General features: G+C 51.8%; 2 protein-coding genes across 2 annotated transcripts in view; one reads left to right on the top strand and one right to left on the bottom strand.

Moving 5' to 3' along the window:
* LOC113489662 (myogenesis-regulating glycosidase-like) overlaps nucleotides 1–832 on the top strand; it is a 15495-nt gene extending 14663 nt beyond the window's left edge. Inside the window, exon 3 of the mRNA XM_026865598.1 lies at nucleotides 1–832. Within this exon, the coding sequence (XP_026721399.1) occupies nucleotides 16–687 (672 nt within the window). The 5' untranslated portion in view covers nucleotides 1–15 and the 3' untranslated portion in view covers nucleotides 688–832.
* A 2970-nt stretch (nucleotides 833–3802) lies between these two features.
* On the bottom strand, nucleotides 3803–17103 carry MYORG (myogenesis regulating glycosidase (putative)). The gene is made up of 2 exons (XM_026865546.1): nucleotides 14595–17103; nucleotides 3803–10191 (listed from the first exon to the last, which is right to left on the bottom strand). The coding sequence occupies exon 2, from the start codon at nucleotides 10052–10054 to the stop codon at nucleotides 8018–8020; it is 2037 nt and encodes a 678-aa protein (XP_026721347.1). The 5' UTR covers nucleotides 10055–10191; nucleotides 14595–17103; the 3' UTR covers nucleotides 3803–8017.
* Nucleotides 17104–17390: the final 287 nt, after the last annotated feature.

Genomic DNA, 17390 nt, shown 5'->3' with positions numbered 1-17390 from the left:
CGGCGCTACACAGAGATGGCCATCCCCTTCTACGAGCTGGCCGAGGTGCGGGTGGGCTACCAGTCACAGAACATCTCCTGCTTCTTCCGCATCATTGACCGTGACTCTGTCTGGGGCTATGAGCTCGGCCTCAAGTCCCTCATCCCCACAGTGCTCACCATCAGCATGCTGGGGTACCCATTTGTACTTCCAGACATGATTGGAGGAAACTTCCTCCCCAACAAGACAGATGGGGCAGTGGAGATCCCTGACCGGGAGCTGTACGTGCGGTGGCTGGAGCTGTCAGCCTTCATGCCCTCCATGCAGTTCTCCATCCCGCCCTGGCTCTATGACAAGGAGGTGGTGGAGATTGCGCAGAAGTTCACGGAGCTCCACGAGTCGCTGGTGGCCCCACTGCTGCTGGAGCTGGCTGGGGAGGTCACCGACACGGGAGACCCCATCATCCGTCCCATCTGGTGGATCTCGCCCCGCGACGAGGCCACTCACAGGATCGACTCCCAGTTCCTCATTGGGGACACCCTCATGGTGGCACCTGTCCTGGAGATGGGCAAGCAGGAGCGTGATGTCTACCTGCCAGCGGGCAAGTGGCGCAGCTACAAGGGGGAGTTGTTTGAGAAGACCCCGGTGCTGCTCACGGACTATCCCGTTGACCTCGATGAAGTTGCCTATTTCCTCTGGGTTTCCTAACAGGCTCCTCCATCTGCTGTGCAGTGATCTCTGGGATTAATGAATCAATGACTTTAATGACCTGGGAATTTTAATAGTTTTTAAAGTAGAAATACTTCAGTATGAAATTTGAAGGAAACACTGTGACCTCTGTTTTGTGTGGCAATGCTGTAGAATAATTTACTTCTTAAAATATATTGAATGTTTGTCTTTGTTATTGTGGCATGACAAATACAATGTATAGAAACAGTCCCTGCTCATAATCTTCTTCTAGCAAGAAATGCCATTCACGCTTCTTGTTTATAAAGGAAATAATATGGACTCCTTTGTTACCCAGTTTCATAGATGATCCCTTGAGATATTTATGATTTAATTTACTTAGTGAAGGGCAAAATTGCAGTACTTTTTTTTTTTTTTTTCCAAAAATCAGTCTGTGATTATTCTGAAGAGGAAGGCACCCAATTTTCAGCCTGCACATCATATGGGTGCTGATGGGGAATTAAGAGGAGTTTGCATTTCCCATGCATGGCCTGACCTAGCTGAGTAAGGAGAAAGAAATTATAGCACTTGCTAACGCTGTGGCAACTGTTTTCTCCCTTTTAGTGGAAGAAGTTATTGAGATTCATGTCTGTGTTGTGGATTCAGCCAAGCCTGTGAGCATGTGGTGAAACCTCATGGCAGACAAGATTAAAACCTAGCACTGAGTCAGGCATGGGTTAGGATCTAATAGGATCCATGTGTGTTTTGGGACTACATTTAGAGCCAAAGGATACAATCTGTCAGGTCCTGGGAGAGGGCTCAGCCATCGTCCTCCTGAGGGAGTTCAGGCAATTAACAAACAAGCCCAAGTGCCTCAGTTTCCCCATGGAAATTGTTCTCCCATGCCACCAGCTGTGTTGATGGAAATCCTTGTCCATGAGCCAACATCCTTCTGCCCATGGAGGTAACTTCTCCTGGGTGAAGGCAGCAGCACCTGCAGGCTTGGGGTGGGCAGGCCGGCTGTGAAATGCTCTCCACTCTTGCTCCAACCTTCCCTGTTTTCAGGCAAAGAGCAGTTTAAAGGTGACATGAGCGAGCAGTTTAGGAGAGTCCTGGGGTCTCTGGGCTGCAATGCACCTTTGGCTCCAATGCACCGAAGTGAGAAAATTATTCCTTTGCTGATCCCAGCATATTGCTAAAAGGCACCTGGGAGGTAAATCTGTTGCGGCCCCAAGGTAAGAGAAAGCTCCTTTCTTCAGGGGTTTGCCCCAGAGCTAATCCATATAAAGGTAAACAGGGTATGGATAGAGCTGGTTTGGTGCTCAGGTGAGGCAGTCCCCAGTATGGCTCAGACCCCCGTTACTCATCAGTGGGTCTGTTATGCCACAGGGATGCTGCATGATCATGACACAAGAGCAGTGCTGAGTGAGATGACTCAGAACATGTTCTAGATGCCCCTGAAAGCAGTTCGAGCTTCAGTAATGCTGTCGTTGGTGTGGTGATGGAGAGGGAAAACCCTGCTTTAATCTAGGGACGTGAAAAGGAAAGCAATGCTCAGTCTGGCAGTATTTAGTGTTAACAGATCGTCTCTGGGTCTTTACCATGGGCTTTCTCCCACTGCAGGATGAAGGTTTCCACCAGTGTATCTTCCCCGGGGACAACAAGGCATTTGTGAAAGCTTTCTCTCTCGGTTGCTGCTTTGAATCCCTGAGGGATCCCTGGCAGCTGGGCTTGGAGGAACCAGAGGGTCCCAGGGGGCCCCCAGCAAAATTCCCCTGGTGTTTGTTGCAGCAAGAAACAAGTTTTCTGGAAAGCTGATGCCCACAGTGCTGGGGAGAGGTGGGAGAGCCAGGCTCCAGCCCCCTCATAGCGCACCTCTGCCCCTGTAACCAGTGTGCTCTGTATGCACATGCATGGCTCTGCTGTCCGCCTTCATCACAGGCTGTGGGGGAGAAAAAGCACCGCGGAAACTTTCTGCAAACTCGGGATGATTGTGAGCTGCCTGAACCTGTTTGGCTGCAAAAATCTCTCCCCCAAACCCCCATCCCTTCCCAGTTTTTCCCGCAGTGCCTTTCCCTGCTGCCCAGCTGAGCTGCAGGGAGTCATGAGGGACCAATGCCAGAGGCATCCTGTGAGCAGGTGGCACCATGGCTGCCTCTCCACACCCTCCTGCCATGCCAGGGCTGTGCTCTGCCAGAAGGACATCTTGTTTGCCTTGCTAAGCTTCAGTCCTGATTGGTTTATTGCACTCCCAGTGCCAAGCAAGAGTTGTTTGCTGTAGATGCTGGTGACACAGGACTCTCCCCTAGCCCATCATTCACCCCAGGCTGCCTGTTTTTTGTAGGGGGAGTTTATTTCCCTTAATCTTTGATGATTGCTGAAGCTAAAAACCACCCAGCCCTACCGGCACACAAGAATAATAAAATAAATAAAAATCCCTGCTTTTCTCTCCAGGACGCTGGGATTTTGCATCAGCCCAGACCATCTTTATGGCTCTCCTGACATGAGGGATCTGCAAGCTGGCAGTTCCTGCCTGGCTCAAGATGAGATGCAATTGAGGAAATTGTTTTTTTTCCTGAGGCTGCCAGCCTGGCCACGTGTCCAAAGGGACTCTGCTGCTGTCAGCTTGTCCTTTCACCATGGTTCTCCCCGGCCTTAGGCTCTGCTTGCCTGCCTATTATTTTTTTCTTACTTTTAATAAAAGCTGTGATTTTGGACAGGGATGGACATGCTCCTGGCAGGGACCTCATGGGCCAGAGCCGCTGCTCTGCTATCACCCATAGGCACCTCTTTGAAATCCAGTTTGAAGTTAATTGGGCTTTTGCTGTAGCCCCGCTGGGGTTTGGACTTTGCCATTAACACTTCTCCCCATGCTGTACACAGCACTGCCACTTTGCTGGAACCCAGCACAGAGTAGACAGCACTCACCGTCCCCAGGTCCTGGGTGAGCCTCACACGCTCTCCCTGGGAGGATGCAAACTCAAACCCAAACCCATCAACTCCTGGGAGGGCTCCTAGATTATTGAGGATTTGCTGCAAGACTGCAAATGCTGCAATCTGCCAACCTCCAGCCAGCGCCAGCTTCACCCTGCCATGTGGGCCTCAGCCAAGTGTATGGATGCTGCTTGCACTCAAGGAAGAAGGCAAAGGAAAAGCATTGGGAAAATGTCTTTTATTGCAAAAGGAGCAAATCAAAGTCCCTCTCATTCCTCAAGCCAAGCTGCATGTGTTGGCCAGTGCTAGTGATGCTTGGGTGGCACAAGGCAGGCTGTGGTTTGTACAGTAACAATGGAAAGGGTTGGAAAAACATTATGTGGGGCAAAGCAGGCAGCGTGGGGCAAGGCAGGCTCCTAATGAGTTTCACATGCTTCATTTCTTGCACTCCCATAGCCACAAACTTCTATTACATCCCCATCCTGGCCATCAGTGCCATCTGGAAAGTGGATCCCCAGGGGCAGTGAGGACAGCCAGGGCCCTGACGGACTTTCTGAGTGCCCAAGAGAAGCCAAGAGCAGGCTCCTCTCCTTCAGTGCTGGCAAACCATCCTGAAGCACGTGTCCTTAGAGAGCAGTGTGGACCAAACCACAGTTGGTGTTGATGGCTTTTTTTGGATGAATGTCAGTGAAAATAGGGGCATGATGGTCTAGCCCTCACCCCTGGGGGCGGACGCAAGATCGGGGTTCACCTGGACATGATCTTCTCCAGGCCAGCCCTAAGGCACAGCTATTCCCTTTTTTGTTGGGACCCAAGGCAGGGTGATCCATGATCTGGTGGGTCATCTCCATATCCCTGTCTCCTGCCACCACTGCAAATACAAGAGTGGGGTGGCTGTCAGCATCTCCCTTTAAAATATACATCAAAGCTGCAGGCTGCAAGCTTTAAATAAATCAACAATCTCAACTCTGATTTCAGTCAAGTCTAGGGTGAAAAAAAGCCTCAAATCTGCCTGAACCACCAGCCCCATGTACTTGGTAGAGATGGACATTGTTAAACTTCCTTTTGTTTTCCAAAATTTTATATCAATCAAGGTGATTCATGTTACAGTTCTGTCTTCATTACAATTAAGAATTAGAAAAGTGGTTAAAAACAAACCCACCAGCATTACAGTTCAATAGGACGGTGTGTGCAAACACAAACATCCAGAAAACCCGATACATGACAGTGCAAGCTTCAAAATTCAATCACATGGGCATCACGCTGACCTGCTGCTCTTCAGCTGCATTCTGCTGTGGGCTGTGGTAGGAAAGGCTGAATCCAACTCCCAAACCAATTTTGGGACTTTTCCTTGGCTGAGTCGAACTAAACCCTGCATTGGCCAGTGACCCATGGTGTAAATCAGAGAAATCTCACTAGTGTGACACACTAATGTGTCACACACCAAGGTGTCTGTGCACAGAGTGCTTGTGGTCTGTGAGGTCCTAGAGATCCTTGAGTCCTGCTGCACTACAGCATAGAGTTAGAAATAGAATTTTTGGTAAAAAGTTGGATGGAAAGGGCACCTAGAAGACTGTGAGATAGCTTGAGGCAGCACTGATGAGCCTCTTCCCAACATGCAGGGAAGGCTTGGTGCTATGGACTCACAGAAAGTCACCCATATGGACCCGTTGTTCAGCATCATCCCTTTTGTCCTCCCAACAGCTTTAACATTCTCCCAGCTGGAGCACTGAATAGCCACAGCCATTTATGCTCTAACTACAGCATTTAGAAAAATAAGGGTACTCTTTATTCATATAGTTAAATAAAAAGATAATTAAAACTTTGATAATAAAATCCTTTCTTTTGAGGGGAGGGGAAGGAAGAAAGTGTGCCTAATGGAGAATTTCCACCATGACCTTCCTGACAGCACCTGAAACCACTGTGAGGAGATTGAAGGCACTCAGCCGGCTGTTCCCATAATTTTAATCATAAAGACACACTAACAGGAATGCTGTGTTTCTCTTCATGTAGCCTCATCCCTTACTAGTGAGGGATATGATGAGTGGCACAGCAGAGACAGGGGGGGAGAAGACATGTGACATCTCCTGGTCATGCTAGGATCCTTCCCATGAAGTCCTGTGCCAAGGATCTCACTTCTTCATTGGCAGCTGAGTCACATAGCAACATCTCCTCCACCCAGGGACTCCCATGCCAAGGGAGGACAAGTATTTCACAAGCAAAGGTTGGAAGGGAAGAGCTGGAGACCCTCAAAGCATAGCCTTTATGCATTTCTGAGGCTGGAGAAGTCCTCTCTGCACCCTGTCCTCCTTGCAGGCTGTGGTCAGACTCATCTCCAGGAGCTTGTCACCTTCACCTCCACCCTCCAGTCCAAGGGCCAAACCCTGCCAGTGTCCTGATGACTGATGCTGGGGCTCCAGGATTAACTCCTTGACAGAGGGTGTCTCTAACTTGTAACATAATCACTATTTGCCCTGGTGGCAGGGAACAAACCTGAGTTGTTCATAGTTAAAAGCCACAAGAAACAGGCTTTGGGACACGTTTGTGGTCTAGCTGGGCAGGGAGCTATAGGGCTCCCCTGAATCTCATTTTGAGGCCGAAACATCAAATTACATAGGGCAGATTCAGACTTTAAGGGATGCTCCAAAAAGTCCATCAAACTGGACGTTCTCACTTCCTTCCTAACTATAAAAGCACTTCAGCTTTTGCCCCAAACACCTAAATTTCTAACCCCTGGACCCCATCGCAACCCTCAGGTTAAGTACATCTCCTTTCCTATCTCCTGCAAAACCCAGTGGCAGGAGACAGACTTTGAGAAAGATCCTCACTGGCATCCAACCCTACTCAAAACACAGCACCTACCTGGGTGGCAGACTCATGCTGGACCCACTCTCAGTCCTGACACAATTCCATGGGAAACCCTGCAGATGCTGAGCTCTCCTTGGCTGGCTGTACCCCGGGCAGGGTGCCCCAAACCTTTCCAGACAGTGCAGCTCAATTCTGCAGAAGCTCATTAAAAATTCAAGGGCAGAAACATGCTCTCAACCAGGGCACAGCCGGGAATGTCCTGCCCCGGGGAGGAAGGCTGCTCTGTCTCGGAGTGGAGATTGCCCACAGCTCTCTGTAAATAAATCTTCCTGTACAAAACCAAAATGGGAAAGCTGGGAAAGAAACATCTCTGAAGCTTCATCCCAGCTGCCTGTGTACCCTCCAGAAGCCTCTGACAGCAACCCTACTTCCAGCACCACAAACACTGCCCCTATTTCTCCCAGGGAGAGAGGTGGGCTGCTTCAGAAAAACTCTCAACAAAATCATCACCTCTAACTGCGACCTGAGATGGAGATGGGTATTAGCCTAATTTCATGGTAGATGAGAACATTTCCGCGGGTGCAGTGAGAACACCCGCTGGCACAGACCCATCAGTGCAAAAGCCGGTGTTTTCCACCCACCAGCAAGCCGGCTAGCAGCAAACGTCACTGTCAATCCAAGACGCGTGCCACTCGCGGGAACTGGTTGTTCCCGGGAAAGCGCCACACATACTTTTTGAGAACAGCTTTGCTCCAGGCAGTCCTTCTGCTAGCAACAAACCTGAAAGCTCATCTGTCGTTAAAAACCAGAAGGATTATTATCAGCAGGATAATCATGTAACAAAGCGAGGCCATAACCGCTTTAAGAAGACTAATGGGGCATGCTGGTATGGATGGTGCTGCTCGAGGAAAGGCAGTGTTGACACCCAAGGCAAAAGACACAGGCAAGAGGCTTGCAGCAGGTGTTAAATGGGCAAGGAGGTGGGATACTGCTGCCCTAGCAAGCGATATGCAGCCCATAGAGTTAAAATACCTGCTCATCACTTGGGTAACCTGGCCTGCCTGGTACCCAGGAAAGCAGGAGCATGAGGCAATGGTTAGTCCAGGGCCAGACTAGGCCAAAGAGGGAATAAAATGTGATGTATATATATCCTCAGTTTGTTTCCTGCTCTTAAAAAAGTCCTTTTAAATATTTTTTGCCATATTATAAAACTGATGGCAGGCTGTGCTGTAGCAAACCTCCCACATCACATACCCCCATGCCCAGCACCAGGTTTTCCCACGAGACCAGAAACACTCCTATTGACACTAACCAATCTCCACCTCTTGAAATCCTTGGGAAATGAAACAGTACTGGGTGTATTACGTGTCTGCAGACAGATTGACAACTGCTTTCTGACCTACACAGAAAAAATTCTGCCTACAGTAACCCAAATGGAGTCTCCCACTTGCCCCAAATTAAAAAAAATATCAAGACCCCTCCAAATAAAAAAAAAAATCCCCAAGGAGAGTGAAGTCTATTTAAGTACCTTCCTCAGCCCCAGTCTAAAATAAAATGTGCAATTAGAATTATTATTTGTTACAAAGTCCTAGATAAGGCATGGTTATCCCAAAGCTGATGGAGGAGCCTGTTAGGAAACCCAGAGGAAATAGGCAACTTCATCGAGGTCAACGGGATAGTCCGTGAGCAGCACCGGGGTCTTCTCAAACAACTCCCCCTTGTAGCTGCGCCACTTGCCCGCTGGCAGGTAGACATCACGCTCCTGCTTGCCCATCTCCAGGACAGGTGCCACCATGAGGGTGTCCCCAATGAGGAACTGGGAGTCGATCCTGTGAGTGGCCTCGTCGCGGGGCGAGATCCACCAGATGGGACGGATGATGGGGTCTCCCGTGTCGGTGACCTCCCCAGCCAGCTCCAGCAGCAGTGGGGCCACCAGCGACTCGTGGAGCTCCGTGAACTTCTGCGCAATCTCCACCACCTCCTTGTCATAGAGCCAGGGCGGGATGGAGAACTGCATGGAGGGCATGAAGGCTGACAGCTCCAGCCACCGCACGTACAGCTCCCGGTCAGGGATCTCCACTGCCCCATCTGTCTTGTTGGGGAAAAAATTCCCCCCAATCATGTCAGCAGATATGAAGGGGTACCCCAGCATGCTGATGGTGAGCACTGTGGGGATGAGGGACTTGAGGCCGAGCTCATAGCCCCAGACAGAGTCACGGTCAATGATGCGGAAGAAGCAGGAGATGTTCTGTGACTGGTAGCCCACCCGCACCTCGGCCAGCTCGTAGAAGGGGATGGCCATCTCTGTGTAGCGCCGCGACCAGATGCTGGGGTCTGAGAGTGGGCGGAAGGTGCTGAACTGCTTGGGTAGGTAACTGGTCTCACCCGCATCAAATTTGAAGGACGAGATGCCGTACTTGTGTCGAAGCTGGCGCAGGTGGCTCTGGAACCAGTCGCGGGCTGCTGGGTTGGTGAAGTCCAGGATGGCCCCGATGCCGTTCCACCACTCCACCATGGCTGGAAGCCGCCCTGATGGCTCCTTGATGAAAAGTTGACGCTCGATTCCCACCCCAAAATTGGAGGAATTGTAGTTTATGAAAGGGTGAGTCCACAGGGTGACCTTAAACCCATCTTCCCTCAATTTTGCAAACATCTCTGTCACATTGGGGAACTTGGCAGGGTCAAAGTCAAAGTCCCCATAGGCTTGTGTGTACATGTCATCAATTTCAATGTGGCTGCAGTTGAAACGGTACTTCTTGATCTTTTCGGCAAATCGCAAGAGTTTATCCTGGTCAATGTTGTTCTTGTAAAGGGCCCAGGTGGACCATATGGGGTATCGGAAGGCATTCTCAGCAGGGATCTTGGAGGGCTTGTTGAAGTACCTGCGCACCATGTACTTGTGGATGGAGGTGACGTCGGAGCCCACGCAGACCCGGTAGCTGAGCTCGGGGAAGGGCTGCTGCCCCGGTGGCGGCTTGTAGGGCGAGTCCTTGTAGCGGGCCTGGAAGAAGAGGGTGCGCTCGGTGGCATTGAAGCCCAGGTGAAAGGGCACGGAGTCGTTGATCTTGATGGCCGCCGCCTTGGAGGAGAGCCAGTAGCGCTCCAGGATGCCACCAAAGCTGTCGCGGAAGGAGTAGACGTCGCTTGTCACGTAGGGCACGGGCTCTTGGTAGCCGGCCAGGCGGATGGGCCAGTGCTGGGTGCTCATCTCTGAGCCCCCGTACCAGTGGGCGTCCTCCCAGAACATGGTGTGCTCCACCGCCGGGCCGGCCGCCAGCTCCTCCCAGCGCACGCGGTAGCACATCACCGTGTCCTTGGGCTTCACCGTCTGGATGAAGAAGTTGAGCGGCCCCCTGCCCGACCGCGTGCAGCTCAAAATCTCACCCTCCTTGGAGCACGACTCCAGGTCGAGGCTGCCCGAGCGGAAGGCCAGCCGGAACACCACCTCCCCGTGCTGGTTCCTGATGACGAAGCCGTCCGCCCGCAGGTCCATCAGCTCCGTCTTGAGCCTCTCCGCCTTCCGCAGGGACACCGTGTAGTAGCACCAGGCCACCACCGCGGCAATGAACAGGATGAGGCCCAGCAAGATGGCCCCGAGCATGGGCCTCAGCTCCTTGGAGGGCTTCTGCTTCACTGGCGTGAAGTTCTCAGGCAGGAAGGTGTACATGGTGCTCTGTTTTCTCTAGAGGTTTTTGCAGAGGAATGGGAAAGAAGATCCCTTTGTGGCAAGCCCGGAGCTCTCAGGAGAAGAAAATGGACTGTTAGGAGAGTTCCGACCTCCACCAAGTCCCAGAGCACCCATCTCTGAAAAAGAAGGTGATATAAATAGTCTCAGAAGAACCTCTGAATCAAGGGACTGCTTGTCACCCATTTGCAGTCTCAATTTCCATAGCTCCTCCCGCCCCCCCGCCAGGCTGCAACGTGCCAGGTGCTGTACGCCGAGTACCAGTCACCATCTCCAATTACCCCAGGCAGACAACATGTGCGAGAACAGCCTGAGCTCCACGTGGAGAAGGACCCCAGGGCAATAATGACCAAACCATTGCCATAATTAATTATTTTGTGGGGAAGACTTTCAGTGAGGCATGAGAGGAGACTGGGAGGGGTTAGGATTAGCCTGAGCAGGAGCTAGATCAGCCCACTGACTATCTTTAAGGGACAGGGCTAACTAAGAGCCATAAAAGACACCATGTAATTAATTCCAGTCAGCCACTCCTAATTTTAATCAAACTGGCTCCCTGACAGATTTGACTCAGTTCATCCACAGCATCGTCCCCTTGCTGTCCCCAGCTGCTCCAGCCAGGAGATGCTTTGCAGCAAACGTGGGTAAAAGCCTGCTTCTCTGCAGCTCCCGGACAGCCCAACAGGGTTGGGGTACTGGTGGTTTTGAGGGGGCCCGTGCGGGTGCACTGTTCAGCAAACAATGGCTGGGGGATGTGTGCGCTAGCAGCCCCGAGCGGGAAGAGAGCAGTTCGCTCCTGCCATGCACGCAGACCCCTGTAACAGCTCCATTTGGGAGTAAAGCTAATTTTGTTGGGAGTGAGTGGAGCAGGACCTCCAAAGGGCTACTCCTCCATCTGGCATGGCTCCGGGCTGCGTTTCGGCTCCATCCCTCTCCCCCCTGTGAGGCCCCAGGGAAGCAGGCTCTGCCAAGAGCCTAATGGCTTTTCCTTGGCCACGGGCTGGCTGGGCTCGGCCAAGCACAGTGCCGGGGATCCAGAGGGGAAAAGTAAAGTAAGGACACGGGGAGCAAGAAACAAACCCAGCCGCAGGAGGAGCAGGTGTAGGAGGGGAGCTGCAGAGTCAGAGACCAGCTGGCCAGTACCTGCCTAGCACCAGCAAACCACCTCCTCCTGAAGCCCTGGGGGCTGTAAGCCTGTGGGGTCCGGGCAAACTGGAGGAAAAAAATCCCTCTTTTTCATCACAAATGAAACCGGTTGCAGCAATTCGCTCTAAAGTGGCTGGGTTTCTTTTTTTTTTTAAAAAAAAGGAAGAAAAAGATCCAGAAAGAAACATGGAAGCCCCTCCCTGCCACAGGCACAACAAGCCAGAGCACATTTTCCTCTGTATCTCAAACAGCTTTTTCTCCCCAAAACAGGACACGTAAAGCAGAAAGTGGTCCTGAGCCACCTAAACCCTGCCGCGGCAGTACAGGGAGGCCCAGGTGTAAAGCCAGAGCAGCATCTGTGCACAGGCTCAACAAAACGTGGAGCATTTTTGATTCATCTTCAAGCATGTCTGCAAGGGCCAGACCTTGCAGCTGGGGGAACTTTTTCACTGCCGGCTTTGTCATTTTAACCTTCCCATGGGAGCCGGTAACTTTCTAGGCTGCCAGTTGCTTTAAATGGGATTACAGTGGCATTAGGAAGCGATTAGCCTGAATGGGTGATAGGTTTAGCTAAACCACTTGTCCAGTGGCCAAGTCCCACAGAGCCCTCACCCGCTGCGGGGAGCTCTGGCACGGGATGGGGGCAGCTCCAACCACCCCGGCTGTCACCCTGGGCCCGATCCTGCCCCCCAGGAGAGGAACAGAGCCCTCACTCACCCACCTCCATGTGTGATGCAAGGCCAGCTGAGCCCAGCAGAAATTAGGTAATAAAAGGCAGGGAGGAGATGGTGGTGGGAAGATGTATTTGGCATAAACCTTCATCCCCTCTATCGACCCCTCCTTGGCTTTAGGGTGAACCAGAAGCAGTGCAGGATTGTACTGGGGATGGAAGGGAGGAATGTTTGCAGAAGGCTCTCATTCAAAACCATCACAGCTGAGTGAAGCCACAAGTGGCAGAATGCTTCTGGAAATACAGACCAATATACTGAGCCCCAGTGAGCTCCCTCCCTTCCAGCACTGGGAATTTTTGGGATGCCTGAGAAGGAGATGCAAATACCTGTCACTACCAGAGGCATGCCTGTGTCTCTAGTGTAATTTATCTGGGGACTGCAAAGATCAAGGGCAGGGGGAAATAACATGCAGCCTGCCTCCACCAAGCAGGACTTGCCAATTATTTGGGAAAATAATTTTTTTAAGTTTCTATGTTTTCTGAAAAAAAGAGAATATAAATGGTGTTTTCCTTCCCAGCTCTCATTTAGGATTTTAAGCCCAAGAAATGGCCAATACTGCTGCTGTGAGAAAAAAGCCACCTCCTCACTCCATGTAAAATTGACAGCAGCTCCCAGGGCTTTAGGGAGTTTCTGGATTTTCATCTCCCTTACAGGAGGCCGGTTTATTATTTATGAACTACTTCGAAGCTGCTCTATTTTTAGGCTGTTTCTTTCTTTTCCCTCCATGGGTTGGAGCTCATGACATACATGAATGAGCCATCACTGCCGCTGCCAGTAGAGAAAGAAAGTATTTTTTAAGAAAGGTTTTGTAGCCTTTTGTGGCCTTAGATACTGATCTGCCTCAGAGGGATGTGCAAGCTGTGCATTCAAGCTAGTGGATTTAATCCTGCTCTGGTTGCTCTGGCTGGGCCAGGATCAAACCCTTGTGGCTGCCCTGGGCTGATGGACGTCACCCACTCAGGTACTACTTCAATAAAAACGCTGAGAAGGGTGTTTGCAGGCCATTGCCCAGCACACCAATGGGCCAGGGAGGTCTCTGAAAACAGGATCTCATGCTGTGCCTGTCTGGCTCTTCCATTTTTTTTTGCCCTGGTAACAAAATGTACATTCTCAAGTCAGTGATTTGGCTCTGTCCCAGATTAGAGTTAAGTCTCCCAAGCACCCCAGAGACGCCTGCCACCTCACACACACAAGCCGCAGCCTGTAGAGGTGCCTGCTCATGCAAAGCCTGTTTCAATATTTTTTCTGGAATCCAAAGTTGTTATTTTGCTCCAAGATGACATTGCGGTGACCTTTATTAAAAAAAAAAAAAAAAAAAAAAAGAAAACATGAAGGCAGGGTGTCAAAGCCAAACAGCATGCTTGCAGTTTGTTGTGCTGGAGCTTCCCAGATGACCCATAACAAAGCTTTTTCTTCCTGTCCTGTGGAAACAGCGAGTTGCCTTGACTCAACTCGAGATGAAAGCAAAACATCTGAGCAGGACACACTTTATGGAGTAAAAATAAAAATCCATTTTTTGACTGCTTCTATTTTTACCAACATCGCCTCTAACCACGGGCTGCGAGACCCACAGCACCACTAACCCCAGCAACTTTGCAATTAGGACATCCGTTTAAAGAGGGTCAATAACATTTAACTGGTCCCTATTGCCCTGGCAGGGTCAGGTCTGAACCACAATGGGGGTTGTGTGGGGGACATGGCCTCATTTCCCACAGGAATGCCAGGAAACCCTCCTGTCCATTGCAAAGTGCTGCTGCCTCCTCCCCAAACATCTTGGCAGGAGTTGGGGTAAGGAAACACCGCATATTTCACAGGGAGGCATCTCCAAGCCCATAAAAGAGCAGGGAATTAGGATGGCAAATTAAGGGGGAAATTACTTTTCTGCAAAACAACTGTGGGGGAGCAAAAAGATTCCCTCTGCAATCCCCAGTGGGGGACCAGCCCTGCCACAGAGACTTTGCAAACCTAAGATGAAGACCAAGCAAACCCTTCCTGGGGATTTAATTTCCCTTGGAGGAGTCTGCAGCAGCACTGGAGTTCTCTGTAGGGATTTCTGGAATCACAAAGAGTGAAGTCACCATTCCAGATACTTGGTGCTGATGGGAGTGGGTGGGACAGGCAAGGGCACCCGGCAGCAGCACTGGCACGGGGTGCAGAGCTGCTCCCCGCACACCCTGGCCTCCCATGGACCAGAGGTGCCGATTCCTCCCCCAGCCCTGCAGAGCCACCCGCAAGGACCCCCCATCACCGCACTGGATCACCCTGGGGTCCTGGGTTTATCCCAGCAGTGCACAAGCCACCCTGGGGTTAACGGGGGTGGCAGAGACCCCTGGCTCCCGAGCCAGGGCAGCAACTCTGCCTCAGTGGGACAGGGGGTACACGGTGCCTCCGTCCCAGGAGACCTCTGCCTTCACTGTCACCACCATGGTCACAGCAGGGACTGACACGCTGCCTGGCCCGAGGGGCTCAGCAAAGGCTGCAGTGGGTCTGGGTCTCTGCACCTCTCCTGCAATGTGGCAGACGCTTGCTGCTGGGGCTGCTGCCTCTGTGGCAAGGCAGCAAATTCCGCGCCATGCCTGGCTGTCGGGTATGGACAGCCCTGGCCAGGAGGTAGCTCATCCTGCCAGGGACATGGTGCCGCTACTTACCTGTCCACCACCTCCCGGCGATCCCTGCCCGCCGCCTGGCTCCACCACAGATGGCTTTTTAAGCACATGAAAAATAAGCACTGCTACATCTTCACGACCCCAACAGCTTGTTCCTCTCCAACACACAGGGGTGTTTCGGGGCTATGAGCTGGCTGTGCCCCGAGCGGCGTCTGTCCGTGGGCAGGAGGAGGGGACCCAGCGTGTCACCGGTGTGTTTTCTCAGGCACCGTGACGGATGCGTGAGCAGCCAACCCTCCGGCCACGGTGTGCTGAGCCAGCGGCGCCCGGCCAAGAGGCGGCTGTCGCGGGCATCACGGCGGCGTGAAGGGCATGCGCTTTGCCAAGCCTCGGCTCCCGGAGTCGCGGGATTTGGCATCTCACCTCCCTGCCAGGCGAGCAGGAAGGGCTGGCGAAAGCCCGTCCCCTCCTGCATTTGCAGGCTGTCCAGAGTCAAAAAAATAAAATAAAAACCAACCCAGGGTTTGTTTATGTTTTGTTTTGTTTTTCTTCCCCAACTCTTGGATTTTAAGCAGAGTCATGATTCAGCAGAGTAACAAGGCTGCCTTGAGCAAAAAGAAACAAGCATTCCTGCTGCTGCTGGCTGGTTCGTAAGTCACAATTAAACAGCACCGGGCACCCAGAGGATAAACCCCAAATCTGAGGGGGCCACGTGAATACAGAGTGCATCTGCCAAGTGCAGACACGCTGCCAGCACCTTGCTCCGTCTACAAGAGCAGACAGGAGATTTGAATCTGCAGCATTAGCTCTGCCCAGCCTTAAATATTTTTACCTATATTGTAGGGATCATCACTTTACACCCCAGTTGTGTCCCTTAAATCTGCCACTGTCAAGAGATGCTCCAAACCCATTTAGACACCTTATCCAGTGTCTGACCATGAATATAAAAAATGCCACTGGGAGTCAATTCTGGCAGCAGATGACTTAATATTTAACGCCCCTGACAATTCCCCCTTTACAACATTGTCCTTCTTTGTTCTTCACCCTGTGCTAATTAGCTAGATGAAGTTTTAATAAGCTGGATTTTCACTTTAACCCTGCACACCACTTGTGGTGCTGCAGGCTCATGACTAACCAATGACCAAGGGCTCTCACTTTCCCCTGCCTGGAGGCATATCACAGCACCTGAATTTGTCTGAGCCACAAAGATTTTTGGAGACTTTAAAACAAAGTGAGCTCTCCTGGTCCACTTGTATCAAAGTGCACTGGACACGTAGGAAAGAAAGCTCCGGTGCTCTCCCTTCGAGGACACCTCTATATCCATCTTGGAGATGTTCAGCAGACCCTGGGGGAGCAGAAGGCAGCCTGGCCCCTTGGCCACTGTCCATGGGTAACCCAGAGCCCAGCAGCCAGCTCCTCAGCACCTGGGGGGCCAGCAGCTCTTGAAGAGGCATCCACTAAAACCACCCAGCTCATGCCCAATGGCGGCAAAACACCAAATGTAAGTAGTTCCACATGCCAGCACACTGGGGTGATATAAATCTCTGCCCAAAGAAAGAAATGAGGATGACAACTGCAATAATTAAATCGTTCCCACTGAAGGAGCCAGCACCAGGGTGGGACATGGCCCAGCGGGGCTGGTCCAGCGGGCAGGCTGGGCCCTGGTGTGAGGCATCAGCCTGCTATTAACTTATTTCATTTGCCACATGTGCCATAGAAGACATGGCCATAAAGATTTTGGTGACTTTGATTCTGTCTTTTGGTCGCCCAGCCCAATTCCTGCTGATAGAAGATGTGCTTCACCTGCCACCCTATAACTCCAACAGTGTCTCTCCCCAGTGCCCCCATGGGTGCTGATCTCACTCCTGCCCATCTCCATCCTCCAAGACAAACTGCCCCACAGCAGGACCCAGTGCTCCGTTTTGCCCCCACAAATTCTTTCTTAAAAGAGCTGATTCATCATTTTGGGAGCACTCAACATTTTGTACGCTGAGTCTTGCTGAAACCTGAGCCCACCCCAACACCCAAGTGCTACAATGCGATATGGCGAAGAAACAGAAACCTAAGCACATCCCTCTGGCACAGCCCCTGCGATTTTCCAGACACTGAGTCACCATGAAACTCCAGGTGCTGGGAGCTCCAGGGATAGGCAGACGGCTCATGGAGCTGGGCTGGCGATTCAGGACTCTGAATTTCCATCTGCATCCAACACCTAACAATGCTTGGGCCAAATGCAATTATCATCAATACCTTAAAGGGCTCCCTGGCAGCTCTTCCATGTGCAGATCCAGCCATGCAGACACAGCTCCCTGACCCTCATTCCCTGCTGGGCCTGCTGTGCCGCAGGCGCTTACCCTTTAGGCATCACGAGTATCCCAGCAGGGAGAGGGAAAAGAGAATGAAGGATCTGTGCTTTCTAGAACAGCTCTGGCCACTTGTCGCCACCGCTGGCACTTGCTGATGTAGGGGCTGTCCCAGAAACCACTCCAAGCCCAACCCAGTACATTGCACAATGCGCTGCCTAAAACCATCTGCTTCAAGTTTTCACTGCCAAACATCTGTCTAGAGGCAAAAGTTGAAGCTGCACCTTGCAAGTGGAGCCGGGGACGCGCCTCTGGGCTCTCTTAATCTTCTCCGGGCGGCAAGCGCAAGGAAAAATTATGCGGCCCCTACACGGCGGAGCGCGCAAGGCTTGCACCCCAAGGTCAGGGTGCAGGTTTGCACCGACACCCCGCTCCCCGCGGGCCTTTCCGAGCCGGACCCTGCTGCCGGCTGCAGCCTGGGGTCTGCGGGACGGGGCACCCCCTCCACAGCCCCGCGCACCCCGCGCCCGGTCAC

Source organism: Athene cunicularia, assembly GCF_003259725.1.
Source record: "Athene cunicularia isolate RWA chromosome Z unlocalized genomic scaffold, athCun1 chrZ_part1, whole genome shotgun sequence".
NCBI lineage: Eukaryota > Metazoa > Chordata > Aves > Strigiformes > Strigidae > Athene > Athene cunicularia.
This window is presented reverse-complemented; position numbering and strand designations above follow the sequence as displayed.